The 27860-nt window shown below is 43.4% G+C and overlaps 4 protein-coding genes across 5 annotated transcripts; all 4 read left to right on the forward strand.

The window, feature by feature from the left end:
• The first annotated feature begins 305 nt into the window (after positions 1-305).
• pls1 (plastin 1 (I isoform)) lies at positions 306-5087 on the forward strand. The gene is made up of 16 exons (XM_028395422.1): positions 306-447; positions 641-731; positions 1106-1266; positions 1339-1468; positions 1768-1900; positions 2178-2259; positions 2374-2539; positions 2883-3025; positions 3112-3210; positions 3299-3494; positions 3630-3708; positions 3802-3916; positions 3993-4126; positions 4197-4320; positions 4403-4536; positions 4619-5087. The coding sequence occupies exons 2-16, from the start codon at positions 662-664 to the stop codon at positions 4755-4757; spliced, it is 1905 nt and encodes a 634-aa protein (XP_028251223.1). The 5' UTR covers positions 306-447; positions 641-661; the 3' UTR covers positions 4758-5087.
• Positions 5088-5511: 424 nt separating this feature from the next.
• atr (ATR checkpoint kinase) lies at positions 5512-18428 on the forward strand. Its single transcript, XM_028395978.1, has 48 exons — positions 5512-5688; positions 5832-5923; positions 6095-6247; positions 6332-7239; positions 7342-7472; positions 7543-7719; positions 7886-8052; positions 8165-8317; positions 8398-8596; positions 8681-8937; positions 9022-9218; positions 9303-9403; positions 9523-9694; positions 9931-10086; positions 10180-10374; positions 10461-10556; positions 10633-10722; positions 10887-10982; positions 11064-11194; positions 11267-11410; positions 11520-11613; positions 11695-11820; positions 11932-12138; positions 12233-12346; positions 12418-12533; positions 12843-12963; positions 13044-13181; positions 13279-13450; positions 13568-13734; positions 13825-13989; positions 14089-14180; positions 14260-14351; positions 14438-14615; positions 14692-14877; positions 14964-15123; positions 15217-15396; positions 15476-15618; positions 15700-15797; positions 15885-16114; positions 16299-16433; positions 16599-16799; positions 16879-17022; positions 17108-17258; positions 17336-17492; positions 17570-17723; positions 17804-17955; positions 18038-18143; positions 18239-18428. Exons 1-48 carry the CDS (start codon positions 5636-5638, stop codon positions 18410-18412), a joined length of 7821 nt encoding a protein of 2606 aa, XP_028251779.1. The 5' UTR covers positions 5512-5635; the 3' UTR covers positions 18413-18428.
• An 887-nt stretch (positions 18429-19315) lies between these two features.
• LOC114427486 (endophilin-B1-like) lies at positions 19316-23686 on the forward strand. Of its 2 annotated transcripts, XR_003669463.1 has the most exons (11): positions 19316-19690; positions 19780-19921; positions 20505-20633; positions 20715-20848; positions 20923-21015; positions 21111-21194; positions 21290-21313; positions 21471-21560; positions 21641-21741; positions 22309-22855; positions 23216-23686. XR_003669463.1 is itself a non-coding variant. In XM_028395577.1 (10 exons), the coding sequence occupies exons 1-10, from the start codon at positions 19634-19636 to the stop codon at positions 22802-22804; spliced, it is 1350 nt and encodes a 449-aa protein (XP_028251378.1). In that variant the 5' UTR covers positions 19316-19633; the 3' UTR covers positions 22805-23686. The 2 variants fall into 2 exon arrangements, 1 of the variants encoding a protein (XP_028251378.1); XM_028395577.1 differs by having other exon boundaries at positions 22309-23686.
• A 2412-nt stretch (positions 23687-26098) lies between these two features.
• LOC114427808 (uncharacterized) lies at positions 26099-27562 on the forward strand. The gene is made up of 2 exons (XM_028396020.1): positions 26099-26236; positions 26842-27562. The coding sequence occupies exons 1-2, from the start codon at positions 26113-26115 to the stop codon at positions 27447-27449; spliced, it is 732 nt and encodes a 243-aa protein (XP_028251821.1). The 5' UTR covers positions 26099-26112; the 3' UTR covers positions 27450-27562.
• Positions 27563-27860: the final 298 nt, after the last annotated feature.

A 27860-nucleotide genomic window follows, 5' to 3' on the forward strand; every position in this document is an offset into this window, starting at 1 on the left:
TGTATTTGTTCTTATTATCAAAAATGTGATCTGACCACACAGCTCTTGCACATGCAGCCTTAATATTTCTTTGAACTGCTTCAATTCTTTGCCACCACCTGAGTGTTTTATTTATTTTTTGTCCTGCATTATAAATCAGAAATGTCTTTGCTGCAAATAAACAGACCAGAAAGGGACAAACAGACAAACTGTAAGACATGATGACACAGCTCAGGTGTTAAATGTTTAACTGTCAGACTACGCCTGTCCTAAGGTCCACGCAGGCCAAAGGTCCACTGTGTGACTCCTCCTAGGTGAGAGATACTCAGCCGTCGAGCCTCCCTGAGATCCAGCCTTCTCTTCTGAAGCTCTAGCAGAGCCCTGGAAGACTCGACTCCTGTAGTCAGGCTGAAAGGGATAAGCAGTGGAAGGCTTCACTGCTCAGGACAGGACTGACAGGAATCACAGGTACTCATGTCTGAACTTCCTGTCTCCACATGGGAGCATCGATGTTGTTTAATGTGGTGCAGGTTTAAGAGATGTCGATGATGCATTGTCTCAATTATCCTGCCAAAAATCCGACAATTGTCAGAGGCCGATTGTTTGATCAAAATGAGACCCATTTCCTCTTCGTGTCTCTGTGTGTGTGTGTGTGTTTCAGGTTCACAAAACAGAGGCCACTATGGAGAATTATGTCACTCAGATTTCCCGTGAGGATCTGGATGATCTGAGAGAAGCCTTTAACAAAATCGGTCAGTTTTCCCCCTCACACACACACACACACATACACACACACACACACCTAATTTTAATCCCACAAGAGTTTTACTGTCTGCCATAAAGTATGACTTTTATATAAGTGATTTTTATTGCATAGGGTGCCCAGTCTATCGTGTGTAAGGTGCTTTCAGATGTGATACTGAAACGCTGACAGATTCTATCAGTTAATAATTATAAGACTATTATTGTAAAAAGACGATGACAATGATCAGCAGTAATCACCTGCTGATAACAGCCTACTTTGGTGTTTATCATGTAGAAATCATATAGCATCTATAATCACCAAGTGTTTTCTTAACCTTCCTTGTCTTGTCTGTATAGTATATATATGTGTTTCTGCCTCCAGATATCGATAACAGCGGCTACGTGAGTGACTTTGAGCTCCAGGAGCTGTTCAGAGAGGCAAGCTTCTCTCTACCAGGATACAAAGTGCGAGAGATCATCGAAACCTTCATCGCCGGAGACACAAACAAGGACGAGAAGATCAGCTTTGAGGAATTTGTTTCTGTAAGTTTGGAGGCCAGGTTGTGAGTAAGTAAATATGTATATCTGCTGAGTAACACAGTGTGTTTTGCTCAGATCTATCAAGAGCTGAAGAGTAAGCAGTACAGTGAGACCTTCAGGAAAACCATCTCGAGGAGGGATGGGATCCGCTCGTTCGGAGGGACGTCACGAACCTCCAGTGAAGGAACACAGCACTCCTACTCTGGTACACTACACTACACTTCATTTTCTGTTAATAGCTCTGTTAGCCTCCACATTTAGGCCTCAGCGCCAATTACCTCATCACAAAAGATGAGCCCTGAGCTGCTTCCTCAGGTCGGACTGAGAGTAAATTTGGCAAATGTTCAAATCCACATTCCTGAATGGGAGCAATTAACACTGGACTCACAGACACCAAGAATATCTAAATAAATTGAATGGATGGGCACAGTTTTCTACTTCCTACTGAAATTGTTACAGCTGAATGCCTAATTGTTTCATTTGTGTGTGTGTGTGTGTGTTTAGATGAGGAGAAAGTGGCCTTTGTTAACTGGATCAACAAGACTTTGGCAAAAGATCCAGACTGTCAACATCTGCTGCCTATGAACCCTGACGATGACAGCCTCTTTAAGTCTGTCCGCGATGGCATCCTTTTATGGTATTAAGCAGGCACACTGATATGTGTATAACTTCAGATCCAGGCAAATGTAACTTATGAACAACGAAACATCTCTTTCTTTTTATTTCCACTAAATTCTTGTTTTAGTCTTTTATATGGCAACAAAGGTTAATGTGGGACTCGTATGATCCTCTTTTATGATACTTTTATTGTAGTTTTATTGTAGCTGGAGCCTCTGAATTTAGATCCAGTCATTATCTCACTGACCTGCTTATCCTTTCACATCATTTTTTTCACCTACTTTGTTCCCCTTCAGCAAAATGATCAACCGGTCCCAGCCTGACACAATCGATGAAAGAGTCATCAACACAAAGAAGCTCACTACCTTCAAAATGACAGTACGTCTCCCTGAGTTTAAAACCCCAAAAGACTCAGGCCACAACAATTATTTTTGTTGAGCTATCAAAGTTTAATCAAACCCATTGATGTCAAAAAATGTGTGATGTTCATAGGAAAACCTGGTCTTGGCCCTGAACTCGGCTTCAGCGATCGGCTGCACAGTGGTGAGCATGGACGCCCATGATCTGATGGCTGGGAAACCCCATCTGGTCCTGGGACTGTACTGGCAGATTATCAAGGTTGGACTCTTTGCTGATATAGAAATCAGCAGGAACGAAGGTCAGCACACACACACACACACACATTAACTTCACATTGGCACTGGTATTTGGAATGAAGAACGGGCTTACTACAGTAACAAAAAGTTCTGAACTTTAAATACATGAGCTGTTCTTAACCTGATTTATTCATCAAATAAAAAGACATTTATCTGCTGCAGCAGAAACTTAATTTTCTAGAACATGCAGCTTATAATCAAACTTTATCATAGTTCTTTTTGAAAATGTGCAACACGGAGTGTTTAACAATTTAATAAAAAGACTACAACAAAAAAAGATGATTATATAATTGGCCTCCTCTGTTGTTTTAATTGTGAACTAACTGCAGCTCTGGGTGTTTCCAGGTTTGATTGCCTTACTAGCAGAGGGAGAACATCTGGACCATCTAATGTCTCTGTCCCCTGAAGAGCTCCTGCTCCGCTGGGTCAACTATCATCTAACCAACGCAGGAACGGAAACAATCAGCAACTTCAGTGAGGACATCAAGGTGCCATGCAGAACACACAGACACATAGTTATTAGTATGTTCTCCACCACTGCATGGATGTAACCCTGGCTTATTCTGTGCTGAAGGACTCGAGGGCCTACTTCTACCTGTTGGACCAGCTCTCTTCTTATGAAAACAAGGAGGAGTATGATATGGATGTCAAAATCGACATGTGCGGCCTCGGTGTGAGTCTCTTAGTTTGTTTAAAGTAATGTGGGCATGATACACGGACCATGTCGTGTTATTCATGCCTGTGTGTGTGTGTGTATAAAGGAGAGAGATTTGGAACGACGGGCTGAGCTGATGCTGCAGCAGGCAGCCAAACTGGACTGCAGGCAGTTTGTGTCTCCTAAGGACGTGGTATCTGGGAACAGCAAACTGAACATGGCCTTCGTCGCCAATCTGTTCAACATGCACCCTGGTCTGCAGAGGGCTCATATGAATGGCGTTGACACAGCACTCATAGAGGGTGAGACACACCTGGCACTATGACACACACACACAGATCAGAACTAATAGATAAAAAAGCTACATAAATTGTGCTGCTGCATTGCGCAGCCATACAAAATGTTTTCTTGTTTGTGATCTGTTTGTGTTTTTACAGCGGAGACCAAAGAGGAGAAGACTTTCCGCAACTGGATGAACTCCCTGGGTGTCTCTCCACGTGTCAACCATCTTTACCAGTATGTCATCAATAATGCATTATTAATCTCTCAGGGGAAACCGCTTCTTCTAAGGTGTGAGTTTTCTGTTAATTTAATCCATACCTTTTGCAGTGACCTGTGTGATGGCCTGATTATTCTGCAGCTTTATGAAAAGGTCAGCGTGCCTGTGAACTGGAAGAAAGTCAATATGCCTCCTTACAGTGCCCTGGGGGCCAACATGAAGAAGGTGCAATCATCAATAATACAATGCATTTATTGGAAAACAAATGGAATGTTACACAGTTTTTCTTCTGATGTCACAGCTGGAGAATTGTAACTATGCTGTAGAGCTGGGCAGGAACGTGGCTCACTTCTCTCTGGTTGGAATTGGAGGAGAAAACTTAAATGAGGGGAGTCCCATGCACACCCTGGCGCTGGTCTGGCAGCTGATGAGGAGGTACATGCAGAGCTGTGTGTCATTGTATGTAATGTTTTTCAGTTTCAGTTATCTGTTTGTTGTTTTTCAGATACACTGTTCGGGTTTTGTCAGATCTGGGTGATGGAGAGAAGGTTGGAGATCAGATCATTCTGAACTGGGTCAACACCACGCTGAGCCAGCAACGCAAGACCACACAGATCAGCAGCTTTAAGGTGTGTTTGTGTGTATTCAAAAAATTGGACACATGTGCATAAACTGGAGGTGAGCTTGAGCTTGCGGCCATGTTCTCTGTAGGACAAATTGATCAGCACCAGTCTGCCGGTGATTGACTTGATTGACGTCATCGCCCCCGGCACAGTCAAGTGGGACATGGTGAAGAGAGAAGAGAAAGGAGGGCTGAAGAAAGACGATAAACTCAACAATGCCAAGTAAAGGACAACTGCTTGTTCCACAGCCTTCGTGCATTTGTCATTGTCTTATGACTTATTTCGCTTCCTGTTCCTCTCCTAGGTACGCAGTCTCATTAGCTCGAAAGATCGGAGCTCGTGTCTACGCTCTGCCTGATGATCTGGTGGAGGTGAATCCCAAGATGGTGCTGACAGTGTTTGCCTGCCTCATGGGGCATGGATTGAGAAAGGCCAACCGCTGAACCAAATGTGAACCAACTGTCATCTTTTTTTCCCATTGTTGTAATTTTTTTGACCTTGTTGTGATCACCAGACAAAACAAGGTTCAGCCTTCACATACAGTATCAACAACACAACTGCATTTGTCATCTATGATTTTTCTCAGCAAACTACAAATGATCTATTTGCTTTATTATATAAATACAAAATTACTATTTTATTTACTTCAAAAACAGCAGAAGGAAATGCCGAATCATATACACAACTGTTGTTTCAACCTTTATGTCTGTAAATGTTGTGCATTGCTATTTAATTACTGAAGAAAATCTATTAAAGTACCACTAAACCGTGAATATGTGTGTTGTCTTTAATCACAGATTTTTTCATATGTTAATTTGCAGGTGCATAAAAATATCTTTAAAAACAGACAGGCTATCTAACTTTAACCTATATAAATTTACTATCTTTATAAAACAGCAAATCTTTAGTATAAGCAATTCAAATAGCTGCACATTCAAAATGCATCACTCTGCAATATATGCTAAAGTCTCTAGGAAATTAGGCAAAATAACAGAAATGCAGACTTTTTAAAAATAAAACGCATTACAGGCAGGACAATTGATGTAAGATTTGTACAGAATAAGCAGTTTTAACTCCACGTTTGCTATAGATTTTTGGTATGTCTCCGCCAGGGGGCACAGTTTGTCATTTGAGTTTGGTTTTCGGCCCTCGGTGGATGCCGTACCAAAACAGAAAACGTCATTTTGGAGCGAAAGTTTTGGAAAGACTTGACAGGATGGACAGGAAACGAAGACGCGTTCTAATTAAACTTGCCACACATTCTTAGTTTAATGCCTTAATAAACGTTGTTTAAATACAGACACAGTACATTAGTGTAAAAATGGAAGGTCTGGAGATGTCTGCTATGATACCGGCTCTTCAGGAGCTTGCTAGGTGAGTTACTCGGCTAAAAGTAGCTCAAAGCTAACACATGTGGTTTGAGCTCTGTTTGTGTATTTTTTTCATGAGGATGAATAGAAACTTTATTGTGTCACGTCTTCGTGCTTAACGTAGTAGCACCGTGTTGGTGTTTGCAGTGCCAGCGCTGCTGAGTACGACCTGGCGGTGCAGAAACCTCGACAGATTCTCTGCCAGTTCATTGACAGGATACTGACAGATGTGGATGTCGGTAAGTCAGGGCATACATACAGGAGGTGGTCACAGTAACACAAACACCCGACAGTAGAAGAGAACAAAAGATATCATTGGCAAAACAATAAAGCTTTTTATTGTTTTGTAATATTTTAGCTTGGTTGGTTCTTTATGTTTTGCTGAACTTGTCTATCTTCTATTGTTTCAGTTGCTCTGGGGCTAAATAAGAAGTCCGGGTCAGAGCCAGCTTGTGTAATGCTGCTGGACTTTGTGCAGCATATTGTCAAATCTTCATCCTTGATATTTGCCAACCCTGTCTGCCAGCCTGCCGAGTTTCCAGATGCCACACAGAACAGCACTGGTAGGAAAAGCCTCCTAAAAATAGACTAATCCCTACTAAAATAAAATGTGAACATTTATCTTTATTTATTTTTCTTGCTTTCAGATTTCAGTAAGTGGGTGTCGGTGCGTTTGCTTCGTGTGGCAGCAGCTCCGGGCTGTGACACCCTTCATGGACGGGTCTCTGCCGTGCTGTGCTCTTTGCTTCACACTCTTCGAGTCAGGGCGCCATTTATCTTCAGTCGCCTCACTCAGGAACTTATATTTCTGGCTCAAGGCCTCAGCAGCATCTTGTATATACACATCTCCACCTTGGCTGGTCCAGGACATAGTTTGGACATTCACACACAAAGCCGCTGGCCTGTAACACTTGAGGGCTTCAGTTTCTCCCCTGCACGTGCCTCTTCCTACCTCACACCCTCTCCTCTTGAACTGTCCTCACCTGCTGCCTTGGAGTCGTTGACTGCAGTGACACTTGGTATCATAACCGACTCCCTGAGAGGAGTTGTCTCCTGTCATGATTTGACTATAGCCTGGGAAGCAGCGTGTTCCTTCCTGGCCAATGGCAGCACAAAGCTGAGGAAAATCTCTATGGTGATGCTGAGGAAACTGGTGGAACTGAGAGGTTTTCCTGAGATGCAGTGTCATGAGTTTTTTAATGCTTATTTTCATTTGCTGGAAACGCATTCCTACACTTCCACATCGAACTCAAATGAGAAACAACCCTTCGAAGGAGAGCTTCTGAACCTGACTCGCTGTGTGTTTCAGTCATGTTACATTGCTTCTTCACACTTTGAGCCCATCTATCTCACTCGGATGTTTGAGTGCATTTGCACGCTTGGAGGAGCAGGTGTCAAGTTAGGGCCAGAAGTTACCGAATCACTCTGCCTGTTGTTTAGCTTCTCGCTATCTGTTGCCCCAGTTTACGAGAATGCTGCATTGCTAAGGAGGCATCGGGTCACAGAGGTCTGCAGGACACTGGTGTGCACTGTTGGGACAGAAAATCAAGCTGAAGTACGAGCTGTTTGAAGTTCTTTCTTTCCCTTTCCCCTTAAAATGTTTGTGCCATCTTTTTACTTTACTTATCTTATTTTAAAAATATGCTTGTTTTTTTAGTGTGCAGAGGGGTTTCTCCAAGCCGCCCTGAGAGCTGAGACAGCTAGGGTGATACAGGAGTCAGGAGATCGAGAGATCGCTACCAAGAAAGCCTGCAAAGCTGCCAATAAAACAACAAGAACACCATCAGCGTGAGTTCATTTGCTTCTGTACAGAAATCAATGCAGCAGCTTTAATGACAATGTGTCTCTTTGTCTTCAGTGAGATGGACATGCGAGTTTGCAGTGAGGTTTGGACTGTGTTGAACAGTCGGCTGGAGGAGCTGCTGGCACTTTTGAACTCAGACACAGTTGAACCTGGGACCCCACAGACTCTGTCAGCTTTGCAGGGTGTGGCTCTCATCCTGCACTTGGCGGCCCTCTGCACATCTCCCATCAGGTAATAGATGAACAAACTGGCTGTAGCTCCTTCCCTTCTATCCACCATCTATCCCTGTTTTTTTCTGTCTCCCAACACAGTACAGAACGTGCTCCGATTTTGCCAAATGTCTTTCACAGATATTACAGCCACCTTCTTATGCAGTTTTGCTTTTTTTCACTTCCAGCAATGTGTTTCCTGTCCTCTGGGTGCCCGTCGAGACTCTGGGCAGAGTCCTAAAGAGCTGTCAATCAGTCTTAGAAGGCAACTCTCAACCTGTCTCAAACCGGAACTACTTTCAGTCTGCTGTCCAGACCACTGTCGGGGTGCTTGACTCTATAGTGTACCTGACCAGTAAGGGCACATACAAAAATATCTTATTTTAAGTTTCTAGAAAGTAAACCACACCCTTTTTGGCTACAGATTACTGAACTTCCCATTTTTTTGTATGCATTTGTATGTGTAGTGAGCAGCCAGAGTGAGGACGGGCTTCAGCGGCGTGTGTGTGCACTGCTGTCACTGCCCTGGGTGTGTGAGAGTAAGTCTGTTCCAGCATTTAGGAGTTCAGGATTTCCCTCCTGGCTGCCTGCTTTGGCTCAGAGACTCAACTTCTCTTATTGTGAGTAATCTTGTAAAAATAATAAATACATAATTTTTCAGGCTATGATATAATTGTAAAAATTGTTTCTGTTTTTGTAGCACCTGATGTCCAGGCAGAGTGCGTGCTGCTGCTGGCCTTTCTGCGTCATGGTGTGTGTGAAAAATGGCGTGTGTGTGTTTTATCCAAGGCACTGCAGAGCGTGGATGAGGTGGTGAGAGCAGCAGCAGTCAGGGCCTTCCCTCTTCTTCTTCACCACCTGGGAAACACACACCACAATCTCATCAGCACTACTCTGCTGTATGTAGACACCAAGATACCTTCCACATACTCATAACTGATTAATACCTGTTGCTCACTTATATCATGATGTGTTTGATGTAGTTCCAGGCTAGAGGACAGTTCAGAGCAGGTGAAGACGGAGCTTGCTAGGATTATTGGTCAGCTCAGCTGCATCCAGTCGGAGCTTTCCAAGCTTAGTGAGGTCTACACAGAGTCCACCACTTTTCCTAAACTCCTCTGCTTGCGTTGTGGCCTTGCAACAAAGCATGCTAAGAAAGCAGAGCCAACCCTCAAAGCATCTGTTGTTAAACCATTTCTTCCACTACTCAGGCCACAAGCTCCAAGCAGTGTTAAAAAAGGTACTTCTACAATTAACTTTTACAACATACAAAAAGCAGTAAAGCAACACTCCTCTTAATTGCTTATATATTTCACTGTTCCAGCTTTCCTTGAAGCGCTGCCTCACCTCTGCCAGCATGTGAATCTGGTTGGTGGAGACAGCGACTCACAGGCAGTTCTATGTAATTTGCTTGGTCTAATGGAGGATTCAGATCCTGTGGTCAGAATATGCTTCAGCGAATCCGTCCGTTTTCTGCTAACAGAGACAACCCGGATTTCTGAACAGAGCTGTCTGAATGAGGTAAAAAAAATGAGGTTCAGATTTCTGTTGTTAGGACTTGCATTTGCAAATCAACTTACATGTGTGCTTCTGATGCCACCTCAGCTGCTGGTTGCACATCTTAAGGAGGCATTTAACAACGCTAAGCTGAAGAGAGATGATGATCTGCGTAACACACTCATCCTCACTACTGGAGAAGTTGGGAGGTATTACATGTCCCTTGCCTTGTATTTACATAAATTGTCACAACCTATACACAATATTTAAAAGAGTCTTTTACATGTGACCTCTTTGAATTGTTTGCTCCTGTTTTCTCCTCTGTCAGAGCATCTCAGGGTAGTTTGGTGTCATTCTCTCTCCTCCGTCTCCTCCACTGTCTGCTGTCCAAGTCATCCTCTGTATCTGTAGCTGCTTACACTCAGATCAGAGCTCTGGCCACTGCCAAAGGCCTCAAGCTGCAGACCCTCTTCAGTCAGTACAAGAACCCCATTTGCCAGGTAGAATATTTCATGCTGCAGTTACACTTACTATAAATGACACTGAGTGAAAGATAACAACACCACAATAAAACAGTGCTGGATGGCTACTTTTAATGTCTTTACCACACTCATTTCTCAGAGCATTAAACCTTTTCACTGTACTGAGTGTAATGTACAGTAGACATTTCTTTGTAGCTGTATAAAATTCTGTGTATTTTTGTAGAGGATGTCCAATGCTTCATTTGCCTTTTTAGTTCCTGGTGGAGTCACTACATTCACGCCATGCCTCTGCCCTGCGGAGCACACCTGATCAGAGCAGTGAATCAGCCAATCAGAGGGAGCTAGCTCTGGACATCCTGGCTCAAATCGCACATGCTTTTGACTTCCCAGACCTCCACCGCTTCCTCACTGTATGTACATTTCACTTCTGTGCTGATAACATGAACTGTATTGTTAGATGTGACCCTAAACTGAGGCTGTTTTATGTGTTTTTTTCAATACAGCGGACCCTTCAGGTGCTGCTGCCCTACCTGGCAGCCAAGGCCAGCTCTACAGGCTCTGCCCTCATCCGTACACTGGCAAATGAATTGAAGGCAAACAGAAGAGAGATTCTTATCAACAATTTCAAATACATATTCAGCCATCTGGTGTGTTCATGCACCAAGGAGGACCTGGAGAGAGCCTTCCACTACCTACAGGTATTAATGATGTGACTCGTGGTTTGAGCTGAAGTGGAGAAATGAGCACTCATGTTGATTTTGAATACTCCCTCATGTTGTTTCAGAGTGAGACAGAGATTGAACTGGGCTCTCTGCTACGACAAGACTTCCAGGGTCTTCACAACGAACTTCTGCTGCGGCTTGGAGAGCATTACCAGCAGGTTGACAAACACACAAATACACACTGTCCCTTTTACCTGCATAAATGGTATGTAATGACCTGAGCTTACTTTGCAGGTATTTAATGGCTTGGCAATCCTGGCCTCCTTTGCCTCCAATGATGATCCATACCGGGGTCCCCGAGACATCACCACACCAGAACTCATGGTACGTGTCGGACTGTATTTCATATTATTGTCTTCATTTTTGGGGTTTTTGCTAGTTGATTTAAGTAGTTGTAATCTTTAAAAAAGCATCTGCCATGCTCTTTTTTAAACAGTTACTCATACTGCATTTTCTTTGCTGCCTTTTTTGTCATGATTATGTGCTAGGCTGATTACTTACAGCCAAAGCTGCTGGGGATTCTCGCATTCTTTAACATGCAGCTGCTCAGCTCTAGTGCGGGAGAGAAGGACCGCAAGAAGTTGGTGAGTAGAGACTGTGTGCTGATTATACAATCAGTTAGAATCAATGCACTACTAAGAAGGTCTGCCGTTTTTTTTGCAAAGGTGCTGACAAGTGTGATGGCTCTAATGCGACTGATGGGCTCCAAACACATCAGCTCTGTCAGAGTGAAGATGATGACCACACTCCGTACCGGCCTCCGTTACAGAGAAGACTTTCCCCTGCTCTGCTGCCAGTCAGTGTCTGCACCCTTACACACATTCTCATAAAGTTATTGTTTCTGTAACAAATAATGTGTTTGCTTCAGGACTTGGGAGTGTTTTGTGAGGAGTGTGGAGCAAATACACCTGGGCCCTCTGCTGAGTCATGTTATTGTTGCCCTGCTCCCCTTGATCCCACTGCAGCCCAGAGAAACTGCTGCTATCATCCGCTTCCTCATCCTGGACAACGGGTAATGCACAGAGAGATCAATTTACTCATAAAAAGTTAAATGGCAAAAAGAAGTTATGGCACTGTGCTTATTATAGATACTGTAGTTATTATGGATGCTTCACTTACAGGGACGAAGTGAACGACTACCTCCATGAGATTTACTTTCTCCCAGACCATCCTGAACTGAAAGACATTCACACAGTCCTGCAAAATTACAAAACGGTCTGTTTGAAGGTTGCGATGATGATTCTGAGATTGTTATTGGTATTGAAGATGAAATTATGGATTTTTTTTCCCATCTAGTTGACAGCCAGCAGCAGTGATTTGGCTGCTGCACTGCAGCTCTCTATGAGAGCCGTTCAACATGAGAACGTTGATGTAAGAATCCATGCTCTGACCAGCTTGAGGGACATGATGCACAGCAACCAGGTACACAAACACTCAAAACATAAAGAAATGGGTAAATGACTCCATATCGCAACAGATCACAGTGCTTTGCAGTTCTCTGTTTTTATGATATAATTTTTCTGGGGACTGCAGGAGTGGCTGCTGCAGCAGGTTTGTGCAAGTGAAGCAGTGGAGCCAGTCATCTCCAACTTGGTGTCGGTGCTGCTGAAGGGCTGCCAGGACTCGTCCCCAGAAGCTAGGCTCCTGTGTGGGGAGTGTCTCGGGGAGCTGGGCGCTGTGGATCCTGGACGTCTGGACCTGTCGCACACCCACACTCATGGCAACCGCAACACTTTTGTGGTAAGTAGCAGCAAAAATATACATTATACATTATGAAGCTGTGTAAACAGACCTCATTTTACTCAAAGTAAGTGTTTCTTTTTCTTGGTGACAGAGCGGGGTGGATGATCCTAACTTTGCCTTCGATTTGCTGACTGAATTGACCAGAACATTTTTGGCTTACGCTGATGATGTGAGAGCCCAGGACTCCGCTGCTTATGCAATTCAGGTATAGACAAGCATACACCTACTAAACACTTGTACACATGAGCAGCTTTAATCTGTGTGTGTACACTGTAGGAACTGCTGTCCATATTTGAGTGTCACGAAGGCCGAACTGACTCACCAGGCCGACGTTTGTGGAGGAGATTCCCAGAACAGATTCAAGAAATACTGGAGCCACACCTCAACAGCAGGTACAAGTACAGCTACATACACATCTCAGAATCAGAAATACTTCATTAATCCCACGGGGAAATTGCTTACATTCCAGGTGCGACTTGCATGATCAGAAATAAGGTTAGGAATATATAACAAGGGAGTAAATAAAATATGACAGCATTATAACATCCAATATGGATATAATTAATAAGGGTTAGATCAGACTGTCTGATCTCATAGGGAGGATTGACCTCCTCTAGCGCTCAGTGGTGCATTTTGCTCTCTGAATTATTGATTCATTTTGCTGGTTCTCCTCTTTTATTCACTCTTTTCCTCAAATGCAGATATAAAAGCAGCCAAAAAGAGGTGAACTGGTCCAAGCTGAAGAAACCAGTGTACCTTAGCAACAAAGGCAGCAGGTTCTCTGATTGGTCAGCCACCTGGGCTGGATACCTCATCAGCAAGGTTAACAGATCTTTGAGTTTAGCTGCAAAAGCAGCATGCATTTGTTTTTTGTTTTTAAGGGTAGTTTCTTTGTGTTCCAGGTGAGACATGAGCTGGCAAGCAAGGTGTTCACGTGCTGCAGTTTCATCATCAAACATGACTACAAGGTCACAATCTACCTACTGCCTCATATCTTGCTCTACATGCTGCTGGGTTGCACACCTGCGGAGCAACAGGAGGTGAGAATGTTGTCTGTGTGACTCCCACATGCAGCATATGAATACGTGTTTTAAATTTGTTTTCATGTTTGTTTGGCTGCTTTGTTTTTTTTTGAAGGTAACAAAAGAGATTCTGGCTGTGCTGACAGAAGGTGATGAACGAGGACAGGGGCGTGTCCAGGAGACGGCCTCCAGCCGATCACAGCTCAGCACTCAGACTGTGTTTAGCATCTTGTCACACCTCACACAGTGGAGCCGCCATATACTGTACTCCAAACCTAAACTGAATGGTAACATGATTCATTTTAACGTAAACAATCTGCATTTATCGTCAGTCTACTGTATATGACTGCATTCCCATTATGTATTTTTAATGTGTGAGATCAAAACTAAATGTTTCATTGCAGAGAGTGGAGATTATCAGCGTGTGGTGGCTTTCCTAAAGGGTATTCCACAGGATGTTCTGGCAAAAGCCTCTCTTCGATCCAAAGCGTACACTCGTGCCTTGATGCACTTTGAAGCTTATATACTAGAAAACAAAGAGAACATCCAGGACCACCTCACTTTCCTGCAGGTCAGACAACAAGACTAGTTGCTTATTAATTGTTAAAAAATCACTGAATCAAGTTTTGAGCTTTTGAAGAGGGATGATTGTCTGTTGCAGACACTGTATGCAGCCATGCATGAACCTGATGGGGTATCGGGGGTCAATGCACTGAGGAGAGAGGAGCCGTCGCTACGGGAACAGATACTGGAGCATGAAAGCATCGGCCTCCTCCGAGATGCGACCGCCTGCTACGATCGTGCCATACAGCTGGAGTCAGACCAGGTGCACACACACACACAAACACACACACAATTAGTGCTTGCTGTCAGCTCTGGTTTGTTACAGTTCTTCTGATTTGATCCTATTGATCATCCCGCACAGATTGGTCACTATCATGGAGTGATGACGTCTATGCTCGGGCTGGGGCAGCTGTCCACAGTCATCACACAGGTTAATGGAGTACTGGCTAACAAGTGAGACACATACATGTAAACACACAGATAACTTACTGTCATGAATTATTTAGTTTAATTAAACATTATGCACTTTTAGGCCCCAGTGGAAGTCGGAGCTTAACACTTACAGAGTGGAAGCAGCCTGGAAGCTTGGAAAATGGGACCTGCTGGAAGATTATTTGAGTTCAGGTAATAAAAAACAGTCCCTTTAAAGTTGCAGCATCTTCAATCAGTAGTGACTCTGTATGGCCTAAATCAGTGCTCTGTGTCTCCAGACCAGCAGTCCAGTACCTGGGGGATACAGTTCAGTCAGTTACTCTTGTCCGCTAAGAAGCAGGATTCTGAGACTTTCTATGAAAAGTTGAAGGTGGTGAGGAAGGAGCAGGTTGTACCTCTGTCTGCTGCCAGTTATGAGTGTGGCACCTACCAAAGGGGATATGAGTACATTGTCAGGTCTGTGCTTTTAGAATCAATCAAATTTATCTTATAGCAATAACTTGTTTCTAAAAAAAAACGTATGTGTGTTTAGGCTCCACATGCTCAGTGAGTTGGAGCACACTTTCACTGAGCTGCAGAAACACAGTGAAGGATCTGCCCCAAACCTTAGCCAGCTGCCTCCTCATTGGTCAGATCGGCTGGAGATGACGCAGAATTCCTTCAGGGCCAAGGAACCCATCCTAGCCCTCCGCCGGGCCCTGCTCAGCCTTGAACCACAGTAAGGATATGGAAGCATTGGTTGGCACACACATACATTATCCATCTACTTGTTTGTCTCATGATCATGTACCTCTCCCTTTGCAGGCCTGTGTGTCAGAAGCTAATAGGGGAGTACTGGCTACAAAGTGCACGAGTTGCCAGAAAGGCTGGACACCACCAAACAGCCTTCAATGCTCTTCTGAATGCAGAAAACACACACCTGGCTGAGCTAGTCACTGAAAAGGCCAAGTGGCTTTGGTCCAAGGTGAAAACCAACATGTAAACTGAGAAATAAAGTGTAATGTATTTGTGCTTTTTCCTCTTACTAAACCGATCTTCTGTGTTGGCCTGCGTCCAGGGCGATGTACACCAGGCTCTGATTGTCCTGCAGAAGGGTGTGGCCCAGTGTTTTCCTGATGAAGAGCCCCTAATGGACCCTCGTAGCCTCCAGACTAAAGGCCAAGCCATGCTGCTGGTGGGACGCTTCATGGAGGAGACTGCCAACTTCGAGTCCAACGCTATCATGAAAGTGTACAAGGTATCAGCCATGAAAACAGATCTTTGGATATTACAGCAACTCTTACAAAGGGCACATCAGTACATGTTGTGTTTTTCAGGATGTTACCAACCTTCTGCCGGAGTGGGAGGATGGAAACTTTTACCTAGCCAAGTACTACGACAAAGTGATGCCTATGGTGACTGAAAACAAGATGGAGAAACAGGGGAACCTCATCAGATACATTGTCTTGTACTTTGGGAAGTAAGTTATTGTTTTTTATGTATTTATTTTTTTAGGCTCATTAATTTCAACCATCCTATACATAATCATACTCCTCCCCAGAGCCCTACAGTTTGGAAACCAGTACATCTACCAGGCTATGCCTCGCATGCTGTCTCTCTGGTTGGATTTTGGAGCTAAAGTGTGTGAATGTGAGAAAGGTGGGTGATTGCATGTGCACATAAAGTGTGTTTAATGTTTGATTTTTCATTGCTTGTTAAATTTCCTAACATATCCCTCCACCACAGCCGGACGAGCAGACAGACAGATGCGACTGGAGCTGAGCAAAATCAACAGTGTTGTGAGTGAACATTGTGACAACTTGGCACCGTACCAGTTCCTCACCGCCTTTTCCCAGCTCATCTCCAGAGTGTGTCACTCCAGTGACGAAGTATTCACTGTCCTCAAGACCATCGTAGCCAAAGTGTTACTCGCATACCCTCAGCAGGCTATGTGGCTCATGACTGCTGTGTCAAAGGTCAGTGTGTGTGTGCTTTAATGTCATACTTACGCACCTACAAAGGCAGGTTACTGTAAATACTTAATCCTTGTGCTTCCTTGCTTTCCTGAAGTCAATTATTCAACATGTCTGTTTCCTTAAGTTTTTTAAAAGCCGGATATTTCAGTATTTAAAAACCATTGTTTTGTTTCATTTTCTTCAGTCTTCCTACCCCATGCGTATGAACCGCTGCAATCAGATCCTTAAAACAGCTATCAGTCTTAAACAGTCTCTGGAGAAATTCATTGGAGATGCCACCAGATTGACTGACAAGCTGCTGGAGCTGTGCAACAAGCCGGTACACACATACACACAAACACACACACACACAACAATCACTGTTTGCTGTATGTAATTAATAGTGACTGGGGTGCTTTTCCTTTTCCTTTATTAATGTTCTTTTTTTAAAGAATAAATTGAATGAAAGTGAGTCAAAGTAGTAATTTCTGAATGTGTCTTTCAGGTGGATGGTAACAGCACCACGCTCAGTATTGGCGTTCACTTCAAGCAGCTAAAGCGTCTGGTGGAGGAACCGACTTTCAGCCAGATCCTGATTCCTCTGCAGTCAGTCCTTATCCCAACACTGCCCTCGACAGGCGGGGCAAACACTAAACACGACGCCTTCCCAGGACACTGGGCGTACCTGGATGGCTTTGAAGACAGTGTAAGACAAACAAAATGTAAAAAAAAAATGGTTTTGAAACGACAGCTTCCTTGTAAACATAGTCTGTGTGTGTATATAGGTGGAGATCTTAGCCTCTTTACAGAAGCCTAAAAAGATAAGTCTGAAAGGTTCGGATGGACGAAGCTACACCATGATGTGCAAACCCAAAGATGACCTGAGGAAGGATTGCAGACTAATGGAGTTTAACTGCCTTATCAACAAGGTGTGTGTGACATTATACTCAAATTACAAAATACACTAAAGTAGCATTTATATTATGTGTTCATGCTTTCTGTGTGTGTGTGTAGTGCCTACGAAAGGATGCTGAATCGAGGCGAAGGGAACTACACATCCGAACGTATGCTGTAATTCCTTTAAATGAGGAGTGCGGTATCATCGAGTGGGTCAACAACACTGCTGGATTGCGACACATTCTCACCAAGCTGTACAAAGATAGAGGTACTCTGAAGCCTGTAAATATAGGTAAATACTTGAGATTTAAAACAAAAATTAAAAAAATCTCTTGTGTTTTTAAGGTGTCTACCTCTCAGGTAAAGAGCTCAGGAAGCTTATTCTACCAAAGACAGCTCCCTTTGAGGAGAAACTGAGGATCCACAAGGAGGTGCTGTGTGCTCGACACCCCCCTGTCTTCCATGAGTGGTTCCTCCAGACCTTCCCTGACCCCACATCATGGTACAACCTTCCCTTTAACTCCTCTGCAATGACGCTGTTTAACAAATCTGCAATAAAACTTCTGTGTGCGTTTGTAGGTACAGCAGTCGCTCTGCATACTGCCGCTCCACTGCTGTCATGTCCATGGTGGGCTACATCCTGGGTCTGGGAGATCGCCACGGAGAAAACATCCTGTTTGACTCCTTCACAGGAGAATGTGTTCATGTCGACTTCAACTGCCTTTTCAACAAGGTTTGTCTTTGCTTCAAACAGTCTTGTGTGGTACCCCTACCATGCATTTTTCTCATGTTCCTTCTCTTGGTCTTCACTAGGGGGAGACATTTGACGTGCCTGAGGTGGTTCCATTCCGTCTGACCCAAAACATGGTCCATGCTATGGGGCCCATGGGTACTGAGGGCCTCTTTCGGCAGGCATGCGAGGTCACAATAAGACTAATGAGAGACCAGCGAGAGCCACTCATGAGGTACACACATAAATACATTATGATTAGCAACTTATTTTACCAAAAAAGTCAACATTTCTCTTTTGAATTTTTTCCCCCCAAGTGTGCTGAAGACCTTCCTCCATGACCCGCTGGTGGAGTGGAGCAAACAAGGCAAAGGACTGTCAAAGGCTCCGGCCAACGAGACAGGAGAGATTGTTAATGAAAAGGTGTGTGCATCTCTTTAAAGTTTAATTATGTTTGCATGCACACAGCAGCATCTGCATCTAATACTCACACATGTTATATTGTCCCTCACTTCCAGGCTAAAACCCACGTGTGCGACATCGAGCAGCGTCTGCAGGGAGTGATAAAGAGCAGGAATAAAGTGCTGGGTCTGCCTCTGTCAATAGAGGGACATGTCCATTACCTCATTCAGGAAGCCACGGATGACAAACTGCTCTGTCAGATGTATTTGGGCTGGGGGCCATACCTTTAGAAGCACAACTCACTTACAGGAGACTATTCTTGATTATCCAATTTTCGTTCTCCCAGTTCAAAAACAGTTTTTTGAGTTCCAGAGAACAAACTGTAGAGTTGTGTACATTCTCTTGTAATAAAGGATGTGTTTTGCTCAATTGTTGGCACCTAGCTGTGTCCTCTAATCTCTTAACCCTCCTTACATTCACAGAAGCAGTCGGACTGTAAGCTGTTGCTGTTTTAATCCCCTCTCTCATTCTTACACCCAACAGCCTCACCTTTACTTAACACCAAGTAGGCTACAACTGGAAGAAGGGTGTCGATACAAGCGGGAAGTAGAAGACTGGTTTTTGTTGTTTGGTTTTGTTTTTTTTAAGGGAGGAATAATTTTCTGCTATCATGCGTTCAGAGACTCAGAGAGTCACTGTGTTTTTTATTATTGTTTTTCTTATTTTTGTCAATGCATGGCTGTTTTTGAGCTTGCTTTAAGGTAAAAGCTGTTTTTGTTCTGTGTATGTGATTTTCGGTTAGTGTGGTCCTACGAGGAAAAACCATAGCCGGCCATGCAAGGAGCCGTGCAGCTGCAATCCATTTATCACCTGCGGAAACTTCTACATTTGTGGAGATTATGTTTTTATTTTGAATAATCCGGACCGGAAGTCTTGGATAATCTTTGCTGTCAGTACATTTGTAAATTGTATTAATGTTTAAGAAAATCTATAGCACATACTAGTGTCTGAATTAAGTTAGCAAAACGATTCTGAGCTGCGAAATACATCGATATATTTTTTCTAAGTAATCCGGAAGTTGTTACACCGAAGCCACCCATCAAATTAAAAGCCCCAGGAGGTAGAGATTACATGAGAACACTGATTATCTGCTTGTGTTGTGAAAGACTAGCCGATGTAAAACTGTAAACTAGCGAGATAAAAAATAATATTTAATCACAGTCCGCATCAAAACGGAGGAAGCGCTCAGAATGGCCGGAGGAGGTTAAACCTTGACCCGCAGCCTCTCGCTCCTGCGCCCTCCTCATGCGCTCTGCTGCGCGGCGTTAACGGGCAGTAATCTGGCTAACAGAGGGGCGGAAAGCCGTGAGGCTATGGCGAGGTCAGCTGCCTGTTGTTGTAGTTGTTGGCCGCTTGGCTTTTTATAGCGGCCAGGTTTGCTCCGTCCTGTTGGGCCGGTAACACTCTAAAGATTCCACCGGAGACAGCGCTCGACCTTGGCGGACGCTGTCATGGATTTGACGCGGCTGGCTGTGGACGCTGGTCAGTTCATCAACCGCGCTGTTCAGGTACAAACAAAGACATTCCAGTTAATACATAAAACAGGCGATTTATTATATAAACTTAAGCTCAATGTTCTTCTTTGTCTTTGCACCAGTACGCAGGAGAGAGTCTTGGCCAGGCCGAGAAGACTGAGTTCGACCCCGGGCTGGAGGCGCTCCTAGCCCGTGCAGACGCCACCAAGACGTGGACGGACCAGATAATAGCCCAGACTGAGGTTTTACTGCAGCCCAGCCCTGGTGAGAGCCTCTGGATTCATCAATTAGGCCTATTATTCCTCTGCTGCTGTTGAAGCTAATTGACTCCTCAATTAACCTTTAATTTATCACAAAGATTTATAACCTCTAATACATTTTTATTTTAGTAACTTTAACAGGAAGAAAAATGGTGTCAAAAACAGAGGGACTCTAAAACACTAATATACCAATAACATGAGGGTGTATGCCCTGCTTTTATTATTAAACACTTCATCTCATTTTGCACAGGAGACATTGACACAGACCCCACATTGAGCCCCCAAAGAACCCTATTCCTTTATATGGATACATAAAGTGTTGCAGAGAATCAGCTTCATTTAAGAGGAAGGTCTCTTTAGGCTTGTAGGTTTGGAACTGGAAAGGGTCACAACAGTGTTAGTTATGGATTAGTACTTCCATCAAATGCATTTATTCATATTGGAAGGAACAATATCTCTCAGACCCCAACATTTATTGTTATTTGAGGGTGATGTTTAGCTTAAAAGGTCAGTCATTAAATATTAAATGTTATTGTCCTGGTGGTACCTTCTGAACAAATTAAAATTATTATTGATATGATAAACAGGAGCACGTTTAGAGGACCGGCTGTATGAGCGTCTGGAGTGGAGCGTCCCGCCTCGGCCTCGTGCCCACGAACTACTGGGAGATGAGATGACCCAGGCCGGGCTGGAGATTGGGTCAAACAGCCCTTATGGTGAGCATGTATTTTGTATTCTTTTTTTAGTGTTTTGACAGATGTTGTTTTCAGTATGTGCTGATGAAGTTTTGTGTTCAGGAATGGCCCTGGTGAGGTGCGGAGAGGCTCAGAAACAGCTCGGAGAGGCAGAGAGGAAGTTTGTCCAAAGCACTAACATTCACTTTCTCACACCTCTGCGGAGTTTCACAGAGGGGGAATACAGAGCCATACAGGTAAAACACACACAGAAATACACACAAACACTTTTAATGTATTCTTATCTTATATTTGCTCTTATTATTCACAGAATGAGCAGAAGCTGCTGGTGAATAAACGTCTGGACTTGGACATAGCTAAGACCAGGCTGAGGAAGGCACACGAGGCTGAGAGAGAGGCCGGAGTGAGTTACACTGATGACTGATGCAACAAACCGCTAAACCAAATCAGTATGTAAAGTTCTTTCTCATTTATGTTTTCTTATGTTTTTTCTGTCAGAGCCTAAATGCAAACCCGCTGGATGACGACTACTTGTCTCACGTCTCATTCATGTTCAGCTTCCTGCGTGTTAAGTGGCTAAAGGTCAGTGAAGGACTAACCCCTATTCTGTTCTATTCAGCTCGATATTTGGTCTTTGACTTGATCATTCGTCCTCTTTTGTCCTTTCCTTCAAACAGATTTGGGCTCAGGAGATCGCTCAGGTGAGTTTATCTCTGACAGCACACGGCTCTGTAATTGTCCTCATGCAGCTTCACAGAGAGACTGTCAGCAGTTATAGAACAGTTATTAACATACAAATGAGTTCCATCATATTCTGTTAATATAAAGGCATGATCGGAAATGTGTGTGTGTGTGTAGGCAGAGATGGAGCTGAGGATCTGTCAGAGTCTTTTTGATCGACAGTCAGAAATAACAAGACGAGTTCTGGAAGGAATCAGCAACACTCAGGTACACACACACCTAGTGCCTGTCACTTTAACTTTCAAACAATGTGATTAATTTTTTGTCATCCTTTTGTGTTTTTTCAGACCAAACACATGCAGAGTCTGGTCGACTTTGTGGAGGCTCAGTCTTGTTACTTTGCTCAGTGCAACCAGCATGCTCAGGAGCTTCAGAAACAGCTGGCCAGGTGTGTGCAGTCTCATTTACAAAAACTAAAATATGAAGTATGGCATTATGTATTACAGTTTACCGCATTAGTATAGGTGTGATGTTTTTATTATTATTTATTTTTAATATTGATAATCCATTGTTTTTTCTCAATTGGGTGTACCATAAATATAAAGTAGTGCTGCTGAAGAAATATTTCAAAATATGTGATTTTCACATGAAGTAATGCTCTCTTTTAAAACCAAATGCCAAGTACGGTTCAAAAATATATTGCTGTGAACGGCAAGAGATTTTCTTGAAATGGTCAAAGTGCCAGGCACTTTTTGTGAAATTCATATGTTAAATATGACAAAATATGACAATCCAAAAATCTTTAAAATCTAAACTACATCTGGACACTTCATAGCTTTAATTTGAAGTTCTGATTCATTTGGCAAAATTTCTATAAGCAAGAAATCCACCACAAAGATGTGTTTGTGCAAGAAGCTCGGGACATCTGGTTTCACATAGAAAACAGGACCACTGAGAATATTTTACGATTTGAGTATGAATGTTTTATATATTATGATTGTGTTTCTCCTTGCAGCATTCCAGCAGTCCTCTGCTCCAATAACTGGCAGTCGGCGCTTAATAACGCAGTTAACCAGCCGTCAACAAGCAACCATGTAGCTAATGAGCCTGTTGGGTTAAATCAGGTCACTCCGATGCCCGTAGTCGTCCACCAACTTCCAGACTTTAACCAGGACTCATGGACAATAGCTTCACCAATTCACCAGTCTGACAAAAACGCCACAGATTCCTCAACAAACCAAACAAATAACAACAACAATAACAACTACAGCTTTCTAACTGATGGCCAGGCAGCAGCGCCGGCTGCAAATCAAGCGGTTGAAGCACCAAACCCAACAGATGCCCAGGAGCTGACATCCAGTGCTTCAATATCCAGTGGTGCAATAACAACGGTAGCTTCACAGGCAGTGAATGCAGCCGCTACTGAGACTGTGACAGCCAATGGAACCGACCAGCTGCCCGTCATTAATGGAGGACATCTCCAGGAATCATCATCATCAAGCAGAGACTAAAGCCATAGAGCTGGTTTCTGCAGCTTCGGCTGGATACACAATCATCGTAAAGTGCGTGTGTTATGGCTAAATGTATTAATTAATCCCATAGGGAAGATGTGAAGTGCTCATTTTTCTAAACATGATCTGGTGCCACAATATTTCCCGCCCTTAGTGATGCTCATATATTCTTCATGTGGTATGAAAATGATGTCTGTACAGTGTCAGTCCCCACATGTGGCAGCAGGTGTAACATTTCCCGGCTTCAGGCCCTGGAAAAGGAGGCTGGCTGACCGTTACATGTTTGCATTGTGTAGCTCTCTGTTCTCTCAGCCTGTTAAAGAAGTCTTTATTTTTACATTTAGAGATCTAACATGTGCCAAGTCATGTATGTGAGTACATGGATTTATGTGACCCACTCTGTGTTTACAGTTTGCCCGAACCTTGTGACACCTTGAAGAGAAGTATATGTGCCACCTCCTCCTGACTCATGTTCTATAAGGTGAGGTCATTTTCCATATGAAACTGTTCATGTGTCACAGGGAGGTGACACAGGTTGAACGGGACCTTTATGCTTCCTCCTCATGGGTGTTTCCCCCGTGCACACACACAGCCTTTCTCCCCTGTTAGGTGAAAGTGGTGAAGTTTCCATGTCCAGATGTTGTTGATTTTCTTCACCATGGGGCAGCCCTGCTTTTACTGTGATGCGGGTCCACTCTTGGGATGGAAATATGCACTTTATATGTATCGTTGATCGTGCTGATGTAATCGCTGCGCTTTAGTCCTTGTACGTAAAAAAGATGTGTGTGTGGGTCGTTTAGCTGATGTCAGTGCAAGGTTGGCAATTCATGTGAAGATGTGGAAATAAATATGCAAGCAGTGATGTCATGTCAATCCAATATCAAGCACAGGCTCTGTCTCCAGTCGAGGTGTTTATTTTATTGGTACACACATTTATTTTCATGTTGAGGGCTTGATTATGCTTCCCAGACTTTGTGGTAACACAACCTGACACTGCAGATCTTGTGGTTAAGCTTGACTTTCTCCACTGTTTGTATTAACCACATAACACAATCACGAGGTTTTGTTGGTGCCAACATGTACCACAAACTTTTAACACATGCAAATCACTGAGCAAAGTGTGTATGTGTGTGTTTCTGCATTCTGTCCCCTGCTTCCTGTCTGTGTCTATCCAAACAAATCAGATCGATTAAGCGAAGCTCGTGCCATATTGATCCGAGCACAGTCGGGGAGGCCTGCAGTTCAATAACACCATAAAGATCTAAAATGGTTCTGCATTTTAGGAGGGGTGGAGGTACAACACCCACCTAAAGACTGATTAAACAGTGTTTCATTCTTGCTACTTTTTCCTGTGACTCATGGACAAAAATAGTTTCTCCTAGATCTGTCACTAGTTATTCATAAGTGTTCTTCCTCTACGTTCATAAAGCAAATGAACCTGTGAACTCTGTCACTGGTCCAATATGTCCGTCAGCAGATATCACAGCTCCTGTTTGATAGAGGAAGAAAATGTAATTTAACTTGAGAAACAAGTTCATTATCAATCAATACTTTTGTATGTTAGCCCACAACTATGTATTGTCAATGACATTGGTATTTGTTACATGTCATCCCATAGAAAGAAAAACTAAAGAGAGCCATGTTTGGAGCCTTGAGGTACTCCAATACATGTACAATATAGAAGGTTGTAAGTTTAAAAAAGAGTTAAAATATTTAGGTGTGTTACTGTGTTAAAATTGTGTGATTTTTGTGCTGTATTTTAATAATATCTCCATAGTTTTTTCGCCTCCTTGTCCAACACATTTGGGGACAAACAATGGGATACACCCAAAAACACCACACCATTCTCATAAACTGGTCTGTGCTGACTGCTATGTGGTCTGTTCATCAGTGAGGTCCTGTTGTTGTTTTACATCTGCTCTAAGTGCTGCTGACAACACCCATTGTCCCCATTTCTCTCTGCATCCCTTGTTGGAAAATAAGTTTTTTTTTTTTTACTAATTCCCTCTGGTCTGAGTAAAATTAGATGCATTCTAAAATCCAGCGCTTCTCTCTTTGCCTTCCATTTTTCCTCTCATGTTTTTTTTTTGTCTTCCCTTCATCTCTCATCACTCTTCCCCCTCATGGCCAGCTGGGAGTGTTTTGTGTGACAGCTAGAGTGTAGGTGTGGTGTGCAGGTGGGGGTGGTAAACAGCGTCTGGCGGCTGCAGATAAATGTGACTCCTCTGTGGCCTAAATAGAAAGATGACCTATACATGCGAGTGGAGGAAGTGGAAATGTTTCAGAGGGGACGAATAAGGACAAATGAGCAGCAAAACAGCAAGTTGAACAAATTTTGTCGCACCTGCAAATTCTAAATCATGAATTTATTGCCTTTGTGACAAAGGAAAAGTACACACTCATGCCAACTTCTGCACATCCTGGCCCCAATATACAACATTTGTCTGTCTCTACCTGTCCTCTCTCTTCCTGGCGCTTCCTGCAGGTATTGTGTTTTCCTGAGATAAATCAGCCAGCCTCACTGCAGGTACTCCCACTCCTATAATTATAGCTTGTCAGAATTTTAGACAACACGTCCGCCAGACGTGCTGACATGTGCAGTTCGGGCTCTGTCTGGAGGTCTGCAGGGAGAGAGGCCAGGGTTTTTCCTTTGACATTGCCATGTCCCACTTCTGCTGCTTAACCCCATCACCTGTTGATCACAGAGCCCTCTGTCTGTGGGCTGTGAAGCCTCAATGAGAACACAGTGTCTTCGTCAACAGGTAACAAAGTACCATGAGAGCTTGACAGTATTGCTTAGCAACAAAATGCAATTTCACGTGTTGGAAATATACTCATGGCGACCTAAAAAATATGATCCTGACTCTGCAGTGTTGCAATTTTTGTATGTTAAGGGATTTGGTGCTGATTCACAGCACAAGGAGGGAATCTGACTCATCAGTAAAACTATCTTCAGTCACTAAAGGAAGTAAGGCTGCAGGAGACATGTTAACTTTCAAATATTAGTCTAGACTTTTTAGGTGAAACAAACACTAAATCTTTGTTTTGACTTCTGTTTCCCTCACCCCAGCTCTGTTATAACTCCCTGTCTTTCCCCTTAATGCCCACATTTCACAGCCACTTTGATTTTTGACATATTACCTCCATCAAAGTGTTACTCACCCACAGTAACCCCCCCAACCCCCCAAAAAGAGCTCTGCCCCACCCTCCTCAGCTCGCTTTCCCCTCCTTCTTCCCTCTTTGCTGGGTTTATAAGTGAGCAACAGTTACCTTAGTGAGAACAGCTCTACAAAAGGAAGCAAAGCATCATGTGTGCATTGACGATCTGGCGTGTGCTGTGCGTGCTGAGCACTCTTTGTTCATCTCTGTGTATGAACGAGGTTGACTATGAAGAGAACTTTGACAATGAAATCTCTCAGGACCTGCAGGAGGGTGAGTTCTTTTTGTTTGTTCGGTCCTCTGTTTTCTGTTTGTTTGAATAGATGGAGCATTTTAAAAGTTTTTGTCATTTTGTTCATTTTAATTTTAAAATTTGCATCAAGTTGAGTTATTTATTTTGGACAGCAAAGCAAGGTTGTTCAGCAGTACTTCATTCTTGATCCACGTCCATTCCAATAACGTTTAACAATCTGCACTGTAAAGTACATTTTTACGCAGATGACACTATCTTTCGTGATCAGAAGTTGCATTGTTTGTCTTTTTTTGGCATTTTACTTAATATTTTCCTATTTCCTATTTGGCACGTACAGCTTTATTGTTTGAGTCAGATATCAATAAATATATCTATTGGTTTCTACTGGCACTTGAAAAAAGCCCTATGGGCAGCCAGGAAATATAATCATTGGACACATGTCTCAAAGACTCTTGTCCTGGTTATGTTATGGATACCTCCAAATAGCAGTAGGAATTAGAGAGTAGACTATATTGTCACATGATGTTACATTAAATAGTATGGTCTGGTAATGTGTGCCCAGTATGACTGTGTAACGGTTGCATTCCTGTGTAACTGATGGACCCATTCCTGTTATCGTCACCAGGCGAGTCTCCAACAATTCCCTGCCAAGCAGATTTCTCCAGATGGGACAAGCTTTTCATCAATCTAGAAGACTCCCACATGAGGCAGAACATGTTGCTGGAATCTGTGGAGCAGTGCTGTGGAGGAATGAGTGCTCTAAAGGCCCAGCTGGAGAAGCTGGCGAAGAGAACGTGCCAGCAGTGTGTACCCAGCCTGGAGTCAGTATGCAGGGCACAAGCTGAAGAGGCGAGTCTCAGGCTGCAGATGGGCTTGATGGACCTCCGAGAGGAAGAAGAGGAGAGGGAGAGGAGGTTAAACGCCACCTTGCAGATGCTGTTGCGCAGCAGACACGAGGAAAACGCCCGATTGAAGCGAGTGGAGGAAATGGTGGCACCATCAGGACCGGCAGACGCCAAGATCGGACACCAGCCAACACAGAGACCTGGAGGTTCGGGAATGAAGCCATTTTCATCTGACCTGAAGGAGCAGGAAGTTACATCATCGGTGGACATGGCCACATTGGAAAGGGCTCTCGTTGCCATAGCAACAGAGCTGCAGAGGATTCACCTTCAGCTGAGCAAAGTGATAGAGCAGACAGGAACACTGAGGAAGGACAGAGGAGACACATGAATTGCCCAAAAGAAAGAAAAAAAAACTGAAACTCCCCTTTAAATGATTTTGCACATATTCCTTTTTTTAATGTTTCCTTTTTATATATATATATAAGTAATCTTAAGACTTGGCTGACGGCAATGAACTTAAATGTACCATAAATGTTGTGGGTTTGCTGTAATGAATAAAAATGAATTAAACAACTGAATTAGCCTCATGGAAAGGTTTCCTCCCTCCTCCCACACACTTAAATGTCTGTATGTGACACTTTCATTTGTTTGAGTTTGGCTTCCTCCTTTCCGCCTCGTGCCAGAGTTTACACCACTGCCCTGATGTTTATGTTGTTGTGGTGATGTCTGCAAAGACCTACAACCACAAAAAAGGTGTGTCTGTGAGGTTTAATTCTGGGCTGCTCCCTGCCACTCATTA

This window comes from Parambassis ranga, chromosome 22 (assembly GCF_900634625.1).
Source record: "Parambassis ranga chromosome 22, fParRan2.1, whole genome shotgun sequence".
NCBI classification, from domain to species: domain Eukaryota; kingdom Metazoa; phylum Chordata; class Actinopteri; family Ambassidae; genus Parambassis; species Parambassis ranga.